Source organism: Scyliorhinus torazame, chromosome 16 (genome assembly GCF_047496885.1).
Source record: "Scyliorhinus torazame isolate Kashiwa2021f chromosome 16, sScyTor2.1, whole genome shotgun sequence".
Classification (NCBI taxonomy): Eukaryota; Metazoa; Chordata; class Chondrichthyes; order Carcharhiniformes; family Scyliorhinidae; genus Scyliorhinus; species Scyliorhinus torazame.
The window spans coordinates 32,989,141-33,007,481 of NC_092722.1; the positions used below are offsets into that span (position 1 = coordinate 32,989,141).

Below are 18,341 nucleotides of genomic sequence, written 5' to 3' on the forward strand. Positions count from 1 at the left end.
AATTGGGAAGTGAAAGATTATTTTCTGGGGGTGGGTGACACACGGTGCAGTGGTTAGCACTGGGCCTACGGCGCTGAGGACCCGCGTTTGAATCCCGGCTCAGGGTCACTGTCCGTGTGGATTTTGCACAATTCTCCCCATGTCTGTGTGGATTTCACCCCCACAACCCAAGGATGTGCTGGTTAGGTGGATTGGCCACGCTAAATTGTCCCTTAATTGGAAAAAATAATAATTGGGTACTCCAAAATTATGAAAAAAAGATTATTTTCTGGCTACAGATAATTTCTGCACAGGTGATTATTGATCGTTTCGCTGAACATTTTGCTCCCTTGTGAATCTCTTTACACAGTGGAGGATCAAAAAGAGTCCATCTCTCCAGTGACACCTGAACTTCGACAAAAAGAAGTGCAAATGAATTTTTTAAGCCAACTGACCTCCGTGTTCGACCCAGATGTGTCAATCCCATCTGCCCCATCTCCTGTGGTTCAGGTATGGATCTTTCTTTAAATTCATTTATGGGAAGTGGGCATCGCTGGTTAGGCCAGCATTTGTTGCCCTTCAGAAGGTGGTGGTGATTTGCTGCCTTGAACCGCTGCAGTTCTTGAGGTGTAGGTACACCCACTGTGCTGCTGGGGAGGGAGTTCCAGGATGTCAGCCCAACGGCAGTGAAGGAACGGCGATACATTTGCAAGTCAGGGTGGAGTGAGTTGGAGAGGAACCTGCAGATGGTGGGGTTCCCAGGTATCTGCTGCTCTTGTCCTTCTAGATGGTAGTGGTTGTGGGTTTGGAAGGTGCTGTCTAAGGAACCTGGTGAGTTACTGCATTGCATCTTGTAGGTGGTACACACGGCTGCCACTGTTCGTTGGTGGTGGAGGGTTTGAATGTTTGTGGAAGGGAGAGCAATCAAGCGGGCTGCTTTGTCCTGGATGGTGTTGAGCTTCTTCAGTGTTGTTGGAACTGCACTCAACCAGGCAAGTGGAGAGTATCCCATTACACTCCTGACTTGTACCTTGTAAATGGCAGACAGGTTTTGCGGGGGGTGGTCAGGAGGCGAGTTACTTGTCGTAGGATTCCTAGCCTTTGACCTGCCCTAGTAGCCACAGTATTAATATGGCTAGTCCATTTTAGTTTCTGATAAATGATAACCCCAGGATGTTGATTGTGGGGGATTTAGCGATGATGATGCCATTGAATATCAAGGGTCGATGGTTAGATCCTCTCTTGTAGGAAATGGTCATTGCCTGGCACTTGCCACTTGTCATATTGGATATCGTCCAGGTCTTACTGCATTTGGACATGGACTGCTGCATTATCTGAGGAGTCACGAATGGTGCTGAACATTGTGCAGTCATCCGCAAACATCCCCACTTCTGACCTTATGATGGAAGGGAGGTCATTGATGAAGCAATTGAAGATGGTTGGGCCTTCCACAAGGTCAGACTTCTCCCATCGGATCCCAGGACCATCCAGCTGCAGCCGCCGACCGAGGAAGCGAGGGAAACGCGGCGGTCTGCACGTTAGACTGAAGCAACGCGGTTTCAAGACCCCTCTCCCCAGCATACTCCTGGCAAACGTCAAGCGATCGAAAACAAGCTGGATGAACTTAACGCTAGACTTAACTCTCAGAGGGAAGTAAGAGACTGCTGTGTGCTCTGTTTCACAGAGACATGGCTCACCCCTGCTTCACCGGACTGTGCCATACAACCTGAACGCTTCTCAATTCACCGGGCGGACCGCACCGCGTCATCAGGCAAAGCAAAGGGTGGAGGGATTTTCCTCCTCCTGGTGCTTGGACATGGCGACCGTGGCGACCTACTGCTCTCTGGACGTGGAATACCTGACCGTGAAGTACCGCCCAATCTATCTTCCACATGAGTTCACTTCAGCCATTATCACAGCGGTCTAAATCCCACCCCAGGCAGAAGTGAGGAAGGCGCTGAATGAACTGTACACAGTTATAAATAACTACAAAACAGAACACCCGGAGGCCTTGTTCATCGTGGCTGGAGACTTCAACAAGGCCAACCTCAAGAGTGTACTGTCAAAATTCCACCAGCACATCTCCTGTCCACCAGGGGCGACAACACTCTTGACCACTGCTACTCAAGAATCAAGGGTGCCTACCGTTCCATCCCCCGACCGCACTTTGGGAAATCAGACCACAAGACGGTGCTCCTTCTCCCGGCATACAAGCAGAAACCTAAGCGGGAGAAACCAGCTAAGAAGGTTGTGCGGTGCTGGTCCGAGGAAACTGAAGAGTTCTTACGTGACTGCTGAGAGACAGTGGACTGGTCCATATTTAAGAACTCAGCGACCAACTTAAATATGTATGCCACCGCCGTCACAGCCTTCATCAGCAAATGTGTGGACGACTGCGTGCCAAAGAAAGCCATACGTACGTTCCCTAACCAGAAACCATGGCTCAATCGCAAGATTGACTCGCTACTGAAGGACAGGTCTGAGGCGTTCAAGTCAGACGACCCTGATCAATACAAGAAATCCAGGTACGACCTCCGTAAAGCCATCCGAGATAGCAAGAGAGAATATTAGCTAGAGTCACAGACTCTCGGTGGTTGTGGCAAGGATTAAACAACATAACGGGCTACAAAGCGAAGCCGAGCAGTATCTCCAGCAGCATCGCACCCCTCCCGATGAACTCAATGCATTCTATGCTCGGTTCAAGCAGGAAACCAACAAGCCGCTGTCGAGTGCCCCAGCAGCCCATAACTCACCCATACCCACCATCACAGCTTCCAAAGTCAGATCGGCCTTTCTGAAAGTGAACCCTCGGAAGGCGACGGGAGCAGACGGGATCCCTGGTCGTGCACTCAGAGCCTGTGTGGACCAGCTGGCAGAGGTGTTCGCGGACATCTTTAACCTGTCCCTACTTCACTCCGAAGTCCCCACCTGCTTCAAGAAGACCACCATCATACCGGTGCCAAAGAAGAACCAGGCAACGTGCCTCAATGACTACCGATTGGTGGCCCTGACTTCAGTCGTAATGAAATGCTTCGAAAGGTTGGTCATGAAGTGCATCACCTCCATACTCCCAGAATGCCTTGATCCACTGCAATTCGCATACTGCCGCAACCGGTCCACAGCATACGCCATTTCCCTGGCCCTACACTCATCCCTAGAGCATCTCGACAACAAGGACTCCTACATCAGACTCCTATTTATTGACTACAGCTCCGCCTTCAACACCATAATCCCAGCCAAGCTCATATCAAAGCTCCAAAACCTAGGACTTGGCTCTCCACTCTGTAACTGGATCCTCGATTTTCTGACCAGCAGACCACAATCAGTAAGAATGAACAACAACACCTTCTCCACAATAGTCCTCAACACCGGGGCCCCGCAAGGCTGCGTTTTTAGCCCCCTACTCTACTCCCTGTACACACACGACTGCGTGGCAAAACTTGGTTCCAACTCCATCTACAAGTTTGCTGACGATATGACCATAGTGGGCTGGATCTCGAATAACGACGAGTCAGAATACTGGTGGGAGATAGAGAACCTAGTGGAGTGGTGTAGCGACAACAATCTCTCCCTCAATGCCAGCAAAACTAAAGAGCTGGTCATTGACTTCAGGAAGCAAAGTACTGTACACACCCCTGTCAGCATCAACGGAGCCAAGGTGGAGATGGTGAGCAGTTTCAAGTTCCTAGCGGTGCACATCTCCAGAAATCTGTCCTGGTCCACCCACGTCGACGCTACCACCAAGAAAGCACAACAGCGCCTATACTTCCTCTGGGAACTAAGGAAATTCGGCATGTCCACATTAACTCTTACCAACTTTTACAGATGCACCATAGAAAGCATCCTATCTGGCTGCATCACAGCCTGGTATGGCAACTGCTCGGCTCAGGACCGCAAGAAACTTCAGAGAGTCGTGAACACCGCCCAGTCCATCACACGAACCTGCCTCCCATCCATTGACTCCAACTACACCTCCCGCTGCCTGGGGAAAGCGGGCAGCATAATCAAAGACCCCTCCCACCCGGCTTACTCACTCTTCCAACTTCTTCCATCGGGCAGGAGATACAGAAGTCTGAAAACACGCACGAACAGACTCAAAAACAGTTTCTTCCCCACTGTTACCAGACTCTTAAATGACCCTTTTATGTACTGACCTCATTAACACCACACCCCTGTATGCTTCATCCGATGCCGGTGCTTATGTAGTGACATTGTATACCTTGTGTTGCCCTTTAATGTATTTTCTTTTATTCCCTTTTCTGTCCATGTACTTAATGATCTGTTGTGCTGCTCACAAAAATATCTTTCACTGTACCTCGGTACACGCAACAATAAACAAATCCAATCCAATCCAAGCCTCGGACACTACCCTGAGGAACACCTACAGTGATGTCCTGGAGCTGAGATGATGGACCTCCAACCACCGCAAGCATCTTCCTTTGTACCAGCTATGACTCCAACCAGCGGAGAGCTTCCCCCCCTCACTCTCACCTCACCTCTGGCATTCAGCTCTTTTGTCCACGTTTGAACCAAGGCTGGAATGAGGTTTGGAGCCGAGTGACCCTGGCAGAACCCAAACTGAATGCCTGTGAACAGGTTATTGCTGAGTAAGTGCCACTTGATAGCACTGTTGTTGACTCCTTCCATCACTTTGCTAATGATGGAGAGTAGACTGATAGGGCAGTAATTGGCTGAGTTGGATTTGTCCTATTTCTTGTGTACAGGACATACCTGGGCAATTTTCCACATTGCGGGGTAGTTGCCAATGTTGAAGCAATACCAGAACAGCTTGGAGGGGTGCGGCTAGTTCTGGAGTGCAAGTCTTCAGTATTATTTCTGGGATATTGTCAAGACTCATAGCCTTTGCAGTATCCAGTGCCTTCAGCTGTTTTTTGATAGCATGTGGAGTGAATCGAATTGGCTGAAGACTGACATCTGTGATGCTGGGGATCTCCGGAGGAGACCGAGATGGATCATCCACTCGGCACTTCTGGCTGAAGATTGTTGCGATTGCCTCAGTCTTGTCTTTTGCACATATGTGCTGGGCCCGTCCATCATTGAGGATGGGAATATTTGACGAGCCTTCTCCTCCAGTGAGTTATTTAATTGCCCACCACCATTCACAGCTGGATGTGGCAGGACTATAGAGCTTAGATCCGACGCGTTTGTTGTGCAATCACGTAGCTCTGTCTATTACTTGCTGCTTATGCTGTTTGGCACACTGATAGTCCTGTGTTGTAGCTTCACCAGGTTGACACCTCGTTTTTCAATATGTCTAATGTTGTTCCTGGCATGCTCTCCTGCATTCTTCATTAAACCAGGGTTGATCCCTGGCCTGATGGTAATAGTAGAGCTTGGCCATGAGGTTGCAGATTGTGGTTGAATACAATTCTGCTGCTGCTGATGGCCCACAGCGCCTCATGGATGCCCAGTCTTGAGTTGTTAGATCTGTTTGAGGTCTATCGCGTTTAGCAGTGGTAGTGCCACACAACAAGATGGAGGGTATCCTCAATGAAGACTGGACTTCGTCTCCACAAGGACTGTGTGATGGCGCTTCTACCGATACTATCATGGACATGAATCTGCAGTAGACAGATTGGTGAGGTTGAGGTCAAGTATGTTTTTCCCTCTTGTTGGTTCCCTCACCACCTCTGCAGTCCACGTCTAGCAGCTATGTCCTTTAGGACCCAGCCAGCTAGGTCTGTGGTGGTACTACCAAGTCACTCTTGGTGATCAACATTGAAGTCCCCCACCCAGAGCATATTCTGTGTCCTTGCCGTCCTTAGTGCTTCCTCCAAATGGTGTTCTACATGGAGGAGTACTGATTCATCAGCTGATTGTGTCCAGCACGTGTGAATCGGCAGGTTGTTTAATGCCTATGTTTAACCTGAAACCATTTCCCCGTGTCGTTGACCTGCAGATCGCTCTGAATACATTTCCTCAGCCACTCGCACACCACTTTGCCATCCAAAAGTCACACATCTAACCTCCAATGTGGGCGCTGGTTACTGTCTTTTCTAACCTGCAGGTCAACCCAGTGCGGAGCATGGTCTGAGGTTGTGATCACCGAGTACCCAGTGTCCACCACCCTTGCCAGTAAGGCCCTGCTCAAAATAAAGAAATCAATCCGGGAGTACACTTTATGCACGTGTGAGTAGAAGGAGAACTTCTTCATCCTCGGCTGCCCAAATCTCCATGGATCCACCCCTCCCCATCTGCTCCATGAACCCTTTTAGTTACTTTGCCATTGCTGGCACCCTGCCCGTTTTCGAGCTTGACCGATCCAAGCCAGGGTCAATAACTGTGTTGAAGTCCCCTCCCATGACCAACCTGTGCGAGTCCAGGTCCGGTATCTTCCCCAGCATCTTCTTTATAAACTCCACTTCATCCCAATTTGGCGCATACACATTTACTAATACCACCTGCACCCCCTCCAGCTTCCCCACTGACCATAATGTACCGACCTCCCACATCCAAAACTATTCAACCCACCTCAAACACCACCCGCTTATTGATCAGGATCGCGACCCTTCTAGTCTTTGAGTCTAGTCCCGAGTGAAAGACCTGACTGACCCAGCCTTTCCTCTATCTAATCTGGTCAGTTACTCTAAGGTGCGTCTCCTGCAACATTACCACGTCCGCCTTCAGTCCCCTAAGATGCGCGAACACATGTGCCCTCTTGACCGGCCAATTTAACCCTTGAACATTCCAGGTGATCAGCCTAGTTGGGCGGCTCATTGCCCCCCACTTCGCCGATCAGCCATTCCCTTTTTTGGGCCCGCCTCCAGCCCATGCTCCGCGCCTCCATGGTCTGCCTTCAGGCAGCCTCCGCCCCCAACCTCCTCTCTGTCCCTTGGCCCAAGTCCCTCCCTCGCCAGCAGAACATTTACCCCCTCGCCCCCTTAGTGACAACACCCTGTAACCCAACCCCTTTAATAAACCGAACTTATGCACCCCCCCCCCATTGCGCTTCCGTGAGCTAGCCCGCCCATCTAGTTTGGTGGCCCCCATCCCTGGCGCCGGATAGTCTCCCGCCTATTGTTCCCCCCGCCCCCGCTCATACAAACATGCTCCAACATCAAACAATCACCACACAATTGCCCGACAGAAAAACACCAAGATCTAAACAAGCACACCTCCGTCCCCCAACAGTCCAAATGAAAACCTTAACTCACTCAGCTCTACCGTTGGTCCCAAATCAATGCAAAAGACATTACAAACAGCTTCCACAAAACGAGAACCTTTTTTTAAAAGAACAGAAAAGCAAAACCCCCAAAAACATGAACGTTGCAGCAAAGTTCAAAAGTTCTCAGTCCACCACCAGTCCTATCCTTTTCGCGAAGTCCAGCGCGTCCTCAGGCGACTCAAACTAAAAGTGCTGTTCCTCATGTGTGCCCGAAACGGGCCGAATACAACAGTCCGAACTTCACCTTTTTCTTAAAAAGGATCAACCTAATCTGGTTGAAGCCTACTCTTCTGGCCACCTCCACACTCATGTCTTGGTAAACCCGCAGGATACTGTTGTCCCACTTACAGCTGTAAGTGGGACAACACTTACGGCTTGGCCAACTGTAGAATGCGCTCCTTATCCAAGTACCTGTGGAATCTCACCACCATTGCCCGCGGGGGGGGGGTGTCTCCCATTCGCGGCTTCCTCGCGAGTGCTCTGTGAGCCCTGTCCACCTCCAAGGGCCGGGAGAATGCCCCATCCCCCAGCAGCTTCTCAAACATATCCGCAATGTATGTCCCAGCGTGCGCTCCTTCGGACCCCTCCGGGAGCCTAATGATTCTCAAGTTCTGCCGGCGGGACCTATTCTCTAGGTCCTCCACCTTCTCCAGGAGCTTCTTCTGCTGGTCTCTCAGCATCCTCACCTCCAACTCCACCGCAGTTTGATGTTCCTCCTGCTCAGCCAGCGCCTTCTCTACCTTCTGGATCGCCCGATCTTGGGCGTCCAGTCTAAGCTCCAGCCGCTCAATTGACTCTTTTATCGGGTTCAAGCAGTCCCGTTTCTGCTTAGCAAAGCCTTCCTGAATAACTTGCATCAGCTACTCTGTTGACCGTCGGTACCGACAAACCAGAGGTCTGGTGCTCCGCCATGCTGTTTCCTGCTGCAGCTTCAGCCCAAGCCTTCTCTGTCTTTCTGTTTCTGCCTTTACAAGCACTTCTAGTCCTTCTCTCCATGCACCGATGTGGGAATTCAGTACACAATTGCCTCTGTCATCAGTTTTACAATTCAAGTCCGGTAGAAAATCGGAGGAAAGGGATCTGCCAGTTTATTGGAAGTAAGTGCTGAATTATTCTCGGCGTCATGGTGTGGACTTCTGCCTGCTAGATGCTAGATCAAAACTGCTTCAAAATTATGCAGTATACTTGCGCCCTTCTTAACTGTTCAGGTTGGATTTGAACCCAGTTCAAGGTGACTACAGTGTTCATTGTGCGACTTAATCCCAAATATATTTCTGTTTTGTATCTGACAATGTTACACACGAGTGTAACTAGCTCTGCAAATGGTTAGAAGGTGGTTGAAAGCAAGTGGAACAGAGATACGATAGACAGGGTGAACACATACAATTAGAACTACTGTATGTGTGTGTGTGTGTGGGGGGGGGGGGGTGTAATGAAGACAGGGAGGGTCAAGGTACCTGTTTCCATGTCATCATTTCTATGTAATCCTTTTTATCTGTCAGGTGGATGGAGAAAGTGATGAACAGGCTGGAATTGAACAAGCATCTGTTGCTAAGATGAGAAGTGCATTTATCGCACAGAATGTGTCCAGTTTACAAGCACTGGGTGAGTTTAAAATGAAAACCACGTGTTGGTCAAATTTTTATTTTAAATGCAAAATTTGTTATCAGTAAATAGAAGAAATTCAGTTTAAAAGAAAACCATTTGAAATAACTACTGCGTCTTCAAAAGTGTGAAGTAATTATTCTGAACTGACAGTTTCTGTCTGTTTTACTTGGCTTTGTTGAATTCAGTGTTGACAAAATATCCAGAACACACTCTTCCTCATGTTTCTTGCTCACTTCTCCTGAAGACTTTGATTCTTGCTGTGGTGCTGTTTTACAGACATGAGCAGAAATCCACTGGGTTTCTCACTCGGGTATCTATTCTTTCTGTCTACGTTTTGAATTTCAGTAGACCTCTGACATGTGGAAGCCATCCCATTGCAATCAATATCCATCTGATAGCCAAATCTCACTTTCCTGAACATTGATTTTTCTCTCTTTCTTAGTCCAGAAGTGCTGAGGCTAATTACAGCTACTCTGCGATCAGTTAACTCAACACAACAGGGATCACATCCGTGACTGGTTCATGTTCCAGTTGGAAATTTTCTGGCCACTTTCTGAAAGCTCATTAGGCCATTTTCGTTGAAGACTCATTCTCAGAATTCCAGTCCAGAAGAGGCCCTTTGGCCCATCGGATCTGCATCGACACGTGAAAAACACCTGACCTCCCTACCTAATCCCATTTACCAGCACTTGGCCTATAGTCTTAAATGTTATGGGATGCCAAGTACTCATCCACATACTTTTTAAAGGATGTGAGGCAACCCACTTATACCACCCTCCCAGGCATTGCATTCCAGACCATCACTACCTTCTGGGTAAAATAGTTTTTCTGACATCCCCCACCCCCCTAAACCTCCTGCCCCTCACCTTGAACTTGTGTCCTCTTGTGGACTAAGGGGTACAACTGCTCCCTATCCACCCTGTACATGCCACTCATAATCTTGTACACGTCTATCAGGTCACCCACAGTATTATCTGCTCCAATGAAAACAACCCAGGCCTATCCAACCTCTCATTGTAACTTAAATGTTTCATCCCAGGCAACATCCTGATGAATCTCCTCTGCACCCCCTCTAGTGCAAGACATCCTTCTTATTATGTGGCTACCCGAACTGCACACAGTACTCCTGCTGTGCCCTCACCAAAGTTCTACACAACTCCAACATGACCTCCCTCCTTTTGTAATCTATGTCTCGATTGATAAAGACAAGTGTCCCATATGCCTTTTCCACCACCCTATTAACCTGCTCTAGATATCTATGGACAAACCACGCCAAGTCCCTCTGTTCCCCTGAACTTCCTAGTGTCATGCCGTTCATTGAATACTTCTTTGTCAAATTACTCCTTCCGAAGCGTATCACTTCCCACTTTACAGGGTTAAATCCGGTTCCATCTGCCACTCATCTGCCCATTTTACCATCCCGCCTATATCTTCCTGCAACCCAAAACACTCAACCTCACAAAGTTGATCCCACCCTCCACATAGTCATCTATGTTGTTTATATAAATGATAATTAATAGGGGACCCAGCACAGATCCATGTGTTATGCCACTGAACACTGGCTCCCTATCACTCAAGCAGCCTTCTGTCATCACCTCTGCCTCCTACAGCTAAGCCAATTTTGAATCCACCGTATCAAATTATCCTGTATCTCAGATGCATTTGCCTTCTTTACAAGTCTCCCATGTGGGACCTGGAGGATAAAAGTTTGCAGCATCAACTTTAGGCTAGGTCAGGCAGCAGACTTTCTGCCCAAAAGAGCATTGGTAAACCAGAGGGATTTCTCTAACAATCCAGTGGCTTCATGGTCACTTTACTGATACAAAAGCAAAATACTGCGAATACCAGAAACCTGAAATAAAAATATAAAATACTGGAAATGTTCAACAGATCTGGCAGCATCTGTGGAGCGAGACACTAAGTTAATATTTTAGGTCAATGACCTTTCACTGGGACAAGTTCTGATGCAAGGTCACCAACCTGAAATGTTAACTCCTTCTCTCTCCACAGATGCTGTCAGACCTGCTGGGTATTTCCAGCATTTTCCATTTTTATTCCCCTTTACAAATACCAGATTTTTATTCCAGGCTTATTTGTTTTAACCAAATTCAAATTCTTAAACTGCTTTGAGGGTAGCTCTGGATTACTCATCCAGTGACATAACCATTGCACGATTGTATTGTAATTTAGTGAAAGTTCAAGTGCATCAGATGCGCTGCATACTCTTCATCAATGCAACAATTAATTTCCTTACAAAAATTGATTCAATTATTCAGGTTTGACTGCCATTTACAAATCCATATTGACTGTCTCGAATTAGCCCATGTTTTTGCCATCTTCTGTGGTCCAGCAGTTTCTCTACAAAAAGCATAAGGCTAACAGATTTATAATGGTCTTGTGTATCTCCTTCCCCTTTTTGAATGGGGGTTTAACATTCACCACCTAGTCCTTTGGTATAGTTCTGTTTTTGAACTATTTTCGTGCCTTTGCTCTGTGTGGGAATAACATTTACTTGGATTGAATTTAGATTGTTATAAAGTCAGATGGTCTGAATGTGCTGACTCTGATTTCACAAAAATGGTATATCTGAGTACATTGGATCTGGTTCCATATGTGGGTGCATGATTAGGTTGGTGTATTTGCTTTAATGTTAAAAGAGGAATGTTGACTTTATCCCCCTGTCCTTTTGTAGGAGGCTCTGAGAAGTTGCTACGTGTCTGTTTAAACCTCCCCTACTTTCTGCGCTACATCAATCGTTTCCAGGATGCTGTCTCTGCCAATTCCTTTTTCATAATGCCTGCGACAGTTGCAGATGCAACTGCTGTGCGAAATGGGTGAGTTATGCACACTCATTGAGGCCTGATAGGTATGATTCTCGATCAGATCATTGACTAAAAAAGCCACAATATATTGATTGATTGATGTGGAGCAAAATAAATCTGATCATTTTCTTGGTCCAAATCAATTGTGAAAGTATAGACACCTTTTGAGTAGGTTGTGATGGTTAGTTCCAGTGGATATTTGTTTGATTGCGACAGATCTGATGACCTCTTCACTTTAAACTCATGTATATTTTTGATTTCTGCAGTGTTTGTTTTTTAAGGGCTTTATTGCTGTTTCTTCAGATTCCATTCCCTGGTTATTGATGTTACCATGGCTTTGGACACTCTCTCGCTGCCTGTTCTTGAGCCACTGACTCCTGCAAGGCTGCAGGATGTGACTGTATTGGCACTGAGTTGTCTATATGCAGGTCAGTCTGAGAAAGAAGAAAGCACCACCCCCAAGTGCTGGGTAACATGGGCTAACATTTGCAAAATTAATGCTTACTTGTTCAAACGAAAATGGAGTGTGGGATCTACCTAGAGCATTGAAGGGACTATGTCATAATTTGCCATTTTCACCTTGCAAACTGTTTCGATAGATGATCATTGAATGTTACGGCCACCAGTGGTAACTTGTGCATCATTTTTGTTCACTTGTCATTTCAGTTTACTACTTAGTGATGGTGTTTTTTGTTTCACATTAGGACGATATTATGATGTGTATGTATGATAGAGTAATCCTTTGGCAGAGTTCCTGCTTTGTTTTTACCACTACAGTGCAAATTAATTTTTTAAAACCTCGCTTTTGACAAGAGTTGCATTTAGTGGACAAAATCTAATTCAAATTTTGAATATACTGATCTTAATTTGACTAATTTCTAGTATTCCCTCTCGCTAGGAGTCAGTGTTGCAACCTGCATGGCTATTCTACACGTGGGGAGCAGCCTGCAAGTGCGATCCGGCTCTGCAAGTAAAGAAGAAGACTATGAGAATGACGCAGCCACAATTGTACAGAAATGTGTATGTACTGAATAAGCAGTCTCACTCGATCTAATGTGTAGTGTTTAAAGTTTGAAATAATGATCAGGTTTGGGAAATATTAGATTTATTTTCACTTTGCTGGCTTCAGTGTTGTGCAGATAAAAGTGAGTGTGATCCTGTCCTTGGCAGGATGCAGATAATTTACAGTAAGACTGACTCAATAAAGGCGGTGCCCAAGTAGGGAATATGTAGAGTAGAAACCTGTTACTGTGCAAGGTATGTGATTATATTATGCGCATTAGAGTGCATTGTTATTGAATGATATCTTTGCTTCCAGTAGATTCAGTCTGCCAGGTGAGGGCAGTTCTTTTGCCTGTCTCGCATGTGAAAAATTCGATCCAAAAAGAGCTACACGGAGACTGCCCTTAGTAATTTCACGTAGACGTGGTACTGCTGGCTAGATCGGAGAAGGTCCAGGAGATAAAAAGGCAGTGTGCTGATGACAACTTACTTATTTTTGTCCCTCAGCAGTACATAACACCTCTGACATCTCGCAGGGTTTTGTTGAATTTGGACCTTTCTAATTCTGAGTAATATGTAATCTCTTAATCAAATTATTTGATAGTACGGCATAGTTGATTGTCATTCAGCCCATCCAAACTGGAGCTACGAATCTGACGCCATTTCTCAGCTCCTACTCCAAAGTAATTTATCTGTGTCGTCTCCATTACTCATCATAGAATCACTGGGTGTGCAGCTGAGTTTAAGGCATTTTTGTAATACTATATCTGGGAACATCACTAAATCAATATACTGTTGTTCATTTACAGCTAGAAATCTACGACATGATTGGCCAAGCAATTAACAGTTCACGACGTGCAGGTGGCGAGGTAAGGAGTCTGTGCGGCACTTTGCTGAACAAGGAGAAAAATTGTTGTATCGTTGAATGTTACTGCAGAGAATTTGAGCTATGTTGCAGTTCAGGGTAGCACGAGGTGGCCATTTATTCTGATAAATGGGATTTGATAATTTCTGCATAAGAGTGTACTGTTGTGTCTTTTGAGTTCATTGTAAACTATTTGTAACACACTATTGTTACTTGCATAGAATGACTCCAAACTGTGCCAGATGTACATTTGATTCCATAGGCCTTGATGAAGTGTGGTTCTTTTTAAAAAAAAAAAAAAAAAAAAAAAAATGCCCAATTCATGTTTTCCAATTAAGTGGCAATTTAGCATGGCCAATCCACCTAGCCTGCACATCTTTGGGTTGTGGGGGCGAAACCCATGCAAACACGGGGAGAATGTGCAAACTCCACACGGACAGTGACCCAGAGCCGGGATCGAACCTGGGACCTCGGCGCCATGAGGCAACAGGGCTAACCCACTGCGCCACCGTGCTGCCCTTAAAGTGTAGTTCTTAAAGGCTCTTTTTTTTGTGATGCTGGGAAGACATCCTTGTCCTCAGAAGGTTTTGGTGAGCCTGGGTGTTTGGTAGGGAACTGCAGGTCATTCAGCAAGTAACAATGAAGGAAAATATGTCTTAAGTCAGGATGGTATGTGACTTGGAGGTTCTGGTGTTCTGGTCATTGATGCTCTTGTCTTTCTCCGAGGTAGAAGTCAGAGAAGTTGGTGCTGTTGAAGTATCGTGCAGTTGCTTCATCCATTTGATTTGTAGAGATTGTATTCATCGCAGCCCCGGTGGTGGAGGAGGGAGATAATGAATCAAGTGGTCAGGACCTCAGTAAAGTGAATTGCTCTGTACTGAATGGTGTCAAGCTATTTGTGTTGCATCCAGGTGTAAAGTACTTATCACACTCCAGACATGAACCTTTAGGTGATGGAGAGACTTTGATGGATCAGGAGGTGAGCCAGTCATCTAAATATACCAGTTTGTCATCTCCTTGTAGGCATGGGATTGATATGGTTGATCCCAAGATACAATATTGGTGGTTTGGGACTTGGCGATGATAGCCATGAGATAATGGCTGGGCTTTCTCTTTCGAGATGGTGATTGCATAACCGTTACTTAATAATATGATTCAATTTTACTGGACACGAATGTAACCTGCTGCTTGTCAGCACAAGTCTTAATGTTATCCACACCCTACTGCAGGGAGGCATTAGCTGCTTCATTATTAGAGTTGTGTAATGGAGCTGAGCTTTGTGGCATGCTCCCCTGTAATGGAACAGGCCCACATGGGTTTGGCAGTGATGGTGTATAAGAGAAGGTCATTGATGAAGATGATTGGGTTAAAGTTGTTTCTTTGCTAAACTCCTGCAGTGATGCCCTCGTCTGTAATGATGGGCCTCAAACAGCCACAACCATCTCCCTTTGCGTCAGGTGTGACCCCCAACCACTGGAGGGCCTTCCCTTTGACTGCCTAAAACTTGATTTTGCTAGAGCTCCTTGGTGCCACACTTGGTTGAATCCTGCCTTGAGGTGAAAAGGTCACTCACTCCTCCCTGACATTCGCTCTTTTGTCTGTGCCTCGGTAAAAGCTGTGGTCTGGTGAGTGGTTCTGTCAAAGTCCAAATTGACTACCTGCTATTTATGAATAGAGGTTGCTTGATGGCACTATTGAAGACTCTTTTATCACTCTGCTAACACTAATGAGGTGGTAATTGGTTCGTTTAGATTTATCTTATTTTTTTCTGTGTAACTGGCTTACTCTACAATTTTTCACATAGTTGGGGAGATGCCAGTGTCATAGTTGTATTTGAACAGCTTGGTTCTGCTGCACAGGCCTTGAGCTCAACAGCTTGAATATTGTGTGCCCAGTGCAGTCAGTCACTTCACTGTTATGTGAGGTGAACTGAATTTTTTAAGATAGTCGCTTTTCTAATGACAGGAACCTCGGGAAGAGGCCAAGTAAGAACTTCCGTCTGAAAACACTTCAGCCCGGCCTCTTGAATTCACACGCGAGACTTTAAGGTTGAGAGATGAGGATATTCTGATCCTCTTATTTGTCTCAGCTGCATATTATTGGGCTACAGAGCTTTGTGAAGATCTGTTATCTGTGGCACTGCTCTTTTTTTTTAAAGAATATTTTATTGAAAATTTTTGGTCAACCATCACAGTACATTGTGTATCCTTTACACAATAATATAACAGTATAAATAACAATGACCTGTTTTATAAACAAAGAATAAATAATATATAACAAAAACGAAAACTAAAACTAAATGGCAACTGCCTTGTCTCAGATAAACACTCTCCAAAAATATGGTTTAACAATCCAATATACAATTATTTATAGCAACGACCTATACATATTATGCATATATATTAATAACCCTGAGACTCCTTCTGGTTCCTCCCCCCCCCCCCCCCCCCCCCGGGCTGCTGCTGCTGCCTTCTTCTTTTCCATTCCCTCTATCTTTCTATGAGGTATTCGACGAATGGTTGCCACCGCCTGGTGAACCCTTGAGCCGATCCCCTTAGGACGAACTTAATCCGTTCCAGCTTTATAAACCCTGCCATGTCATTTATCCAGGTCTCCACCCCCGGGGGCTTGGCTTCCTTCCACATCAACAGTATCCTGCGCCGGGCTACTAGGGACGCAAAGGCCAAAACATCGGCCTCTCTCGCCTCCTGCACTCCCGGCTCTTGTGCAACCCCAAATATAGCCAATCCCCAGCTTGGTTCGACCTGGACCCCCACTACTTTCGAAAGCACCTTTGTCACCCCCACCCAGAACCCCTGTAGTACCGGACATGACCAGAACATGTGGGTGTGATTCGCTGGGCTTCTCGAGCATCTCGCACACCTATCCTCTACCCCAAAAAATTTACTGAGCCGTGCTCCAGTCATATGCGCCCTGTGTAACACCTTAAATTGAATCAGGCTTAGCCTGGCACACGAGGACGATGAGTTTACCCTACTTAGGGCATCCGCCCACAGCCCCTCCTCAATCTCCTCCCCCAGCTCTTCTTCCCATTTCCCTTTCAGCTCATCTACCATAATCTCCCCCTCGTCCCTCATTTCCCTATATATATCTGATAGCTTACCGTCCCCCACCCATGTCTTTGAGATTACTCTGTCCTGCACCTCATGCGTCGGGAGCTGCGGGAATTCCCTCACCTGCTGCCTCGCAAAAGCCCTCAGTTGCATATACCGGAATGCATTCCCTTGGGGCAACCCATATTTCTCGGTCAGCGCTCCCAGACTTGCGAACTTCCCATCCACAAACAGATCTTTCAGTTGCGTTACTCCTGCTCTTTGCCATATTCCAAATCCCCCATCCATTCTCCCCGGGGCAAACCTATGGTTGTTTCTTATCGGGGACCCCACCAAGGCTCCCGTCTTTCCCCTATGCCGTCTCCACTGTCCCCAAATTTTCAAAGTCGCCACCACCACCGGGCTTGTGGTGTATTTCTTCGGTGAGAACGGCAATGGGGCCGTCACCATAGCTTGTAGGCTAGTCCCCCTACAGGACGCCCTCTCCAATCTCTTCCACGCCGCTCCCTCCTCTTCCCCCATCCACTTACTCACCATTGAGATATTGGCAGCCCAGTAGTACTCACTTAGGCTCGGTAGTGCCAGCCCCCCCTATCCCTACTACGCTGTAAGAATCCCTTCCTCACTCTCGGGGTCTTCCCGGCCCACACAAAGCTCATGATACTCTTTTCGATCCTTTTGAAAAAAGCCTTCGTGATCACCACCGGGAGGCACTGAAACACAAAGAGGAATCTCGGGAGGACCACCATCTTAACCGCCTGCACCCTCCCTGCCAGTGACAGGGATACCATATCCCATCTCTTGAAGTCCTCCTCCATTTGTTCCACCAATCGCGTTAAATTTAACCTATGCAATGTACCCCAATTCTTGGCTATCTGGATCCCCAAGTAACGAAAGTCCCTTGTTACCTTCCTCAGCGGAAAGTCCTCTATTTCTCTGCTCTGCTCCCCTGGATGCACCACAAACAACTCACTTTTCCCCATGTTCAGTTTATATCCTGAGAATTCTCCAAACTCCCGAAGTGTCCGCATTATCTCTGGCATCCCCTCTGCCGGGTCCGCTACATATAACAACAAATCATCCGCATACAGAGATACCCGGTGTTCTTCTCCTCCTCTAAGTACTCCCCTCCACTTCTTGGCACCCCTCAATGCTATTGCCAGGGGCTCAATCGCCAGTGCAAACAGTAATGGGGACAGAGGGCATCCCTGCCTTGTCCCTCTATGGAGCCGAAAGTATGCAGATCCCCGTCCATTCGTGACCACACTCGCCACTGGGGCCCTATACAACAGCTGCACCCATCCAACATACTCATCTCCAAAACCAAATCTCCTCAGCACCTCCCACAAATAATCCCACTCCACTCTATCAAATGCTTTCTCGGCATCCATCGCCACCACTATCTCCGCTTCCCCCTCTGGTGGGGGCATCATCATTACCCCTAGCAGCCTCCGTATATTCGTATTCAGCTGTCTCCCCTTCACAAACCCAGTTTGGTCCTCATGGACCACCCTCGGGACACAATCCTCTAACCTCATTGCCATTACCTTGGCAAGAATCTTAGCGTCTACATTTAGGAGGGAAATAGGTCTATAGGACCCGCATTGCAGCGGGTCCTTTTCCTTCTTTAGGAGAAGCGATATCGTTGCCTCAGACATAGTCGGGGGCAGCTGTCCCCTTTCCTTTGCCTCATTAAAGGTCCTCATCAGTAGCGGGGCGAGCAAGTCCACATATTTCCTGTAAAATTCAACTGGGAATCCATCCGGTCCCGGAGCCTTCCCCACCTGCATGCTCCTAATTCCTTT

General features: G+C 46.9%; 1 protein-coding gene across 6 annotated transcripts in view; it reads left to right on the forward strand.

Moving 5' to 3' along the window:
* ubr4 (ubiquitin protein ligase E3 component n-recognin 4) overlaps positions 1-18,341 on the forward strand; it is a 227,614-nt gene that overhangs the window by 19,334 nt on the left and 189,939 nt on the right. For all 6 annotated transcript variants that reach the window (XM_072478202.1, XM_072478203.1, XM_072478204.1 and 3 more), the window contains exons 5-10: positions 350-489; positions 8,668-8,770; positions 11,466-11,607; positions 11,899-12,023; positions 12,494-12,615; positions 13,407-13,466. In XM_072478202.1, coding sequence (XP_072334303.1) covers positions 350-489; positions 8,668-8,770; positions 11,466-11,607; positions 11,899-12,023; positions 12,494-12,615; positions 13,407-13,466 — 692 coding nt within the window. The remainder of the gene's footprint in view (positions 1-349; positions 490-8,667; positions 8,771-11,465; positions 11,608-11,898; positions 12,024-12,493; positions 12,616-13,406; positions 13,467-18,341) is intronic.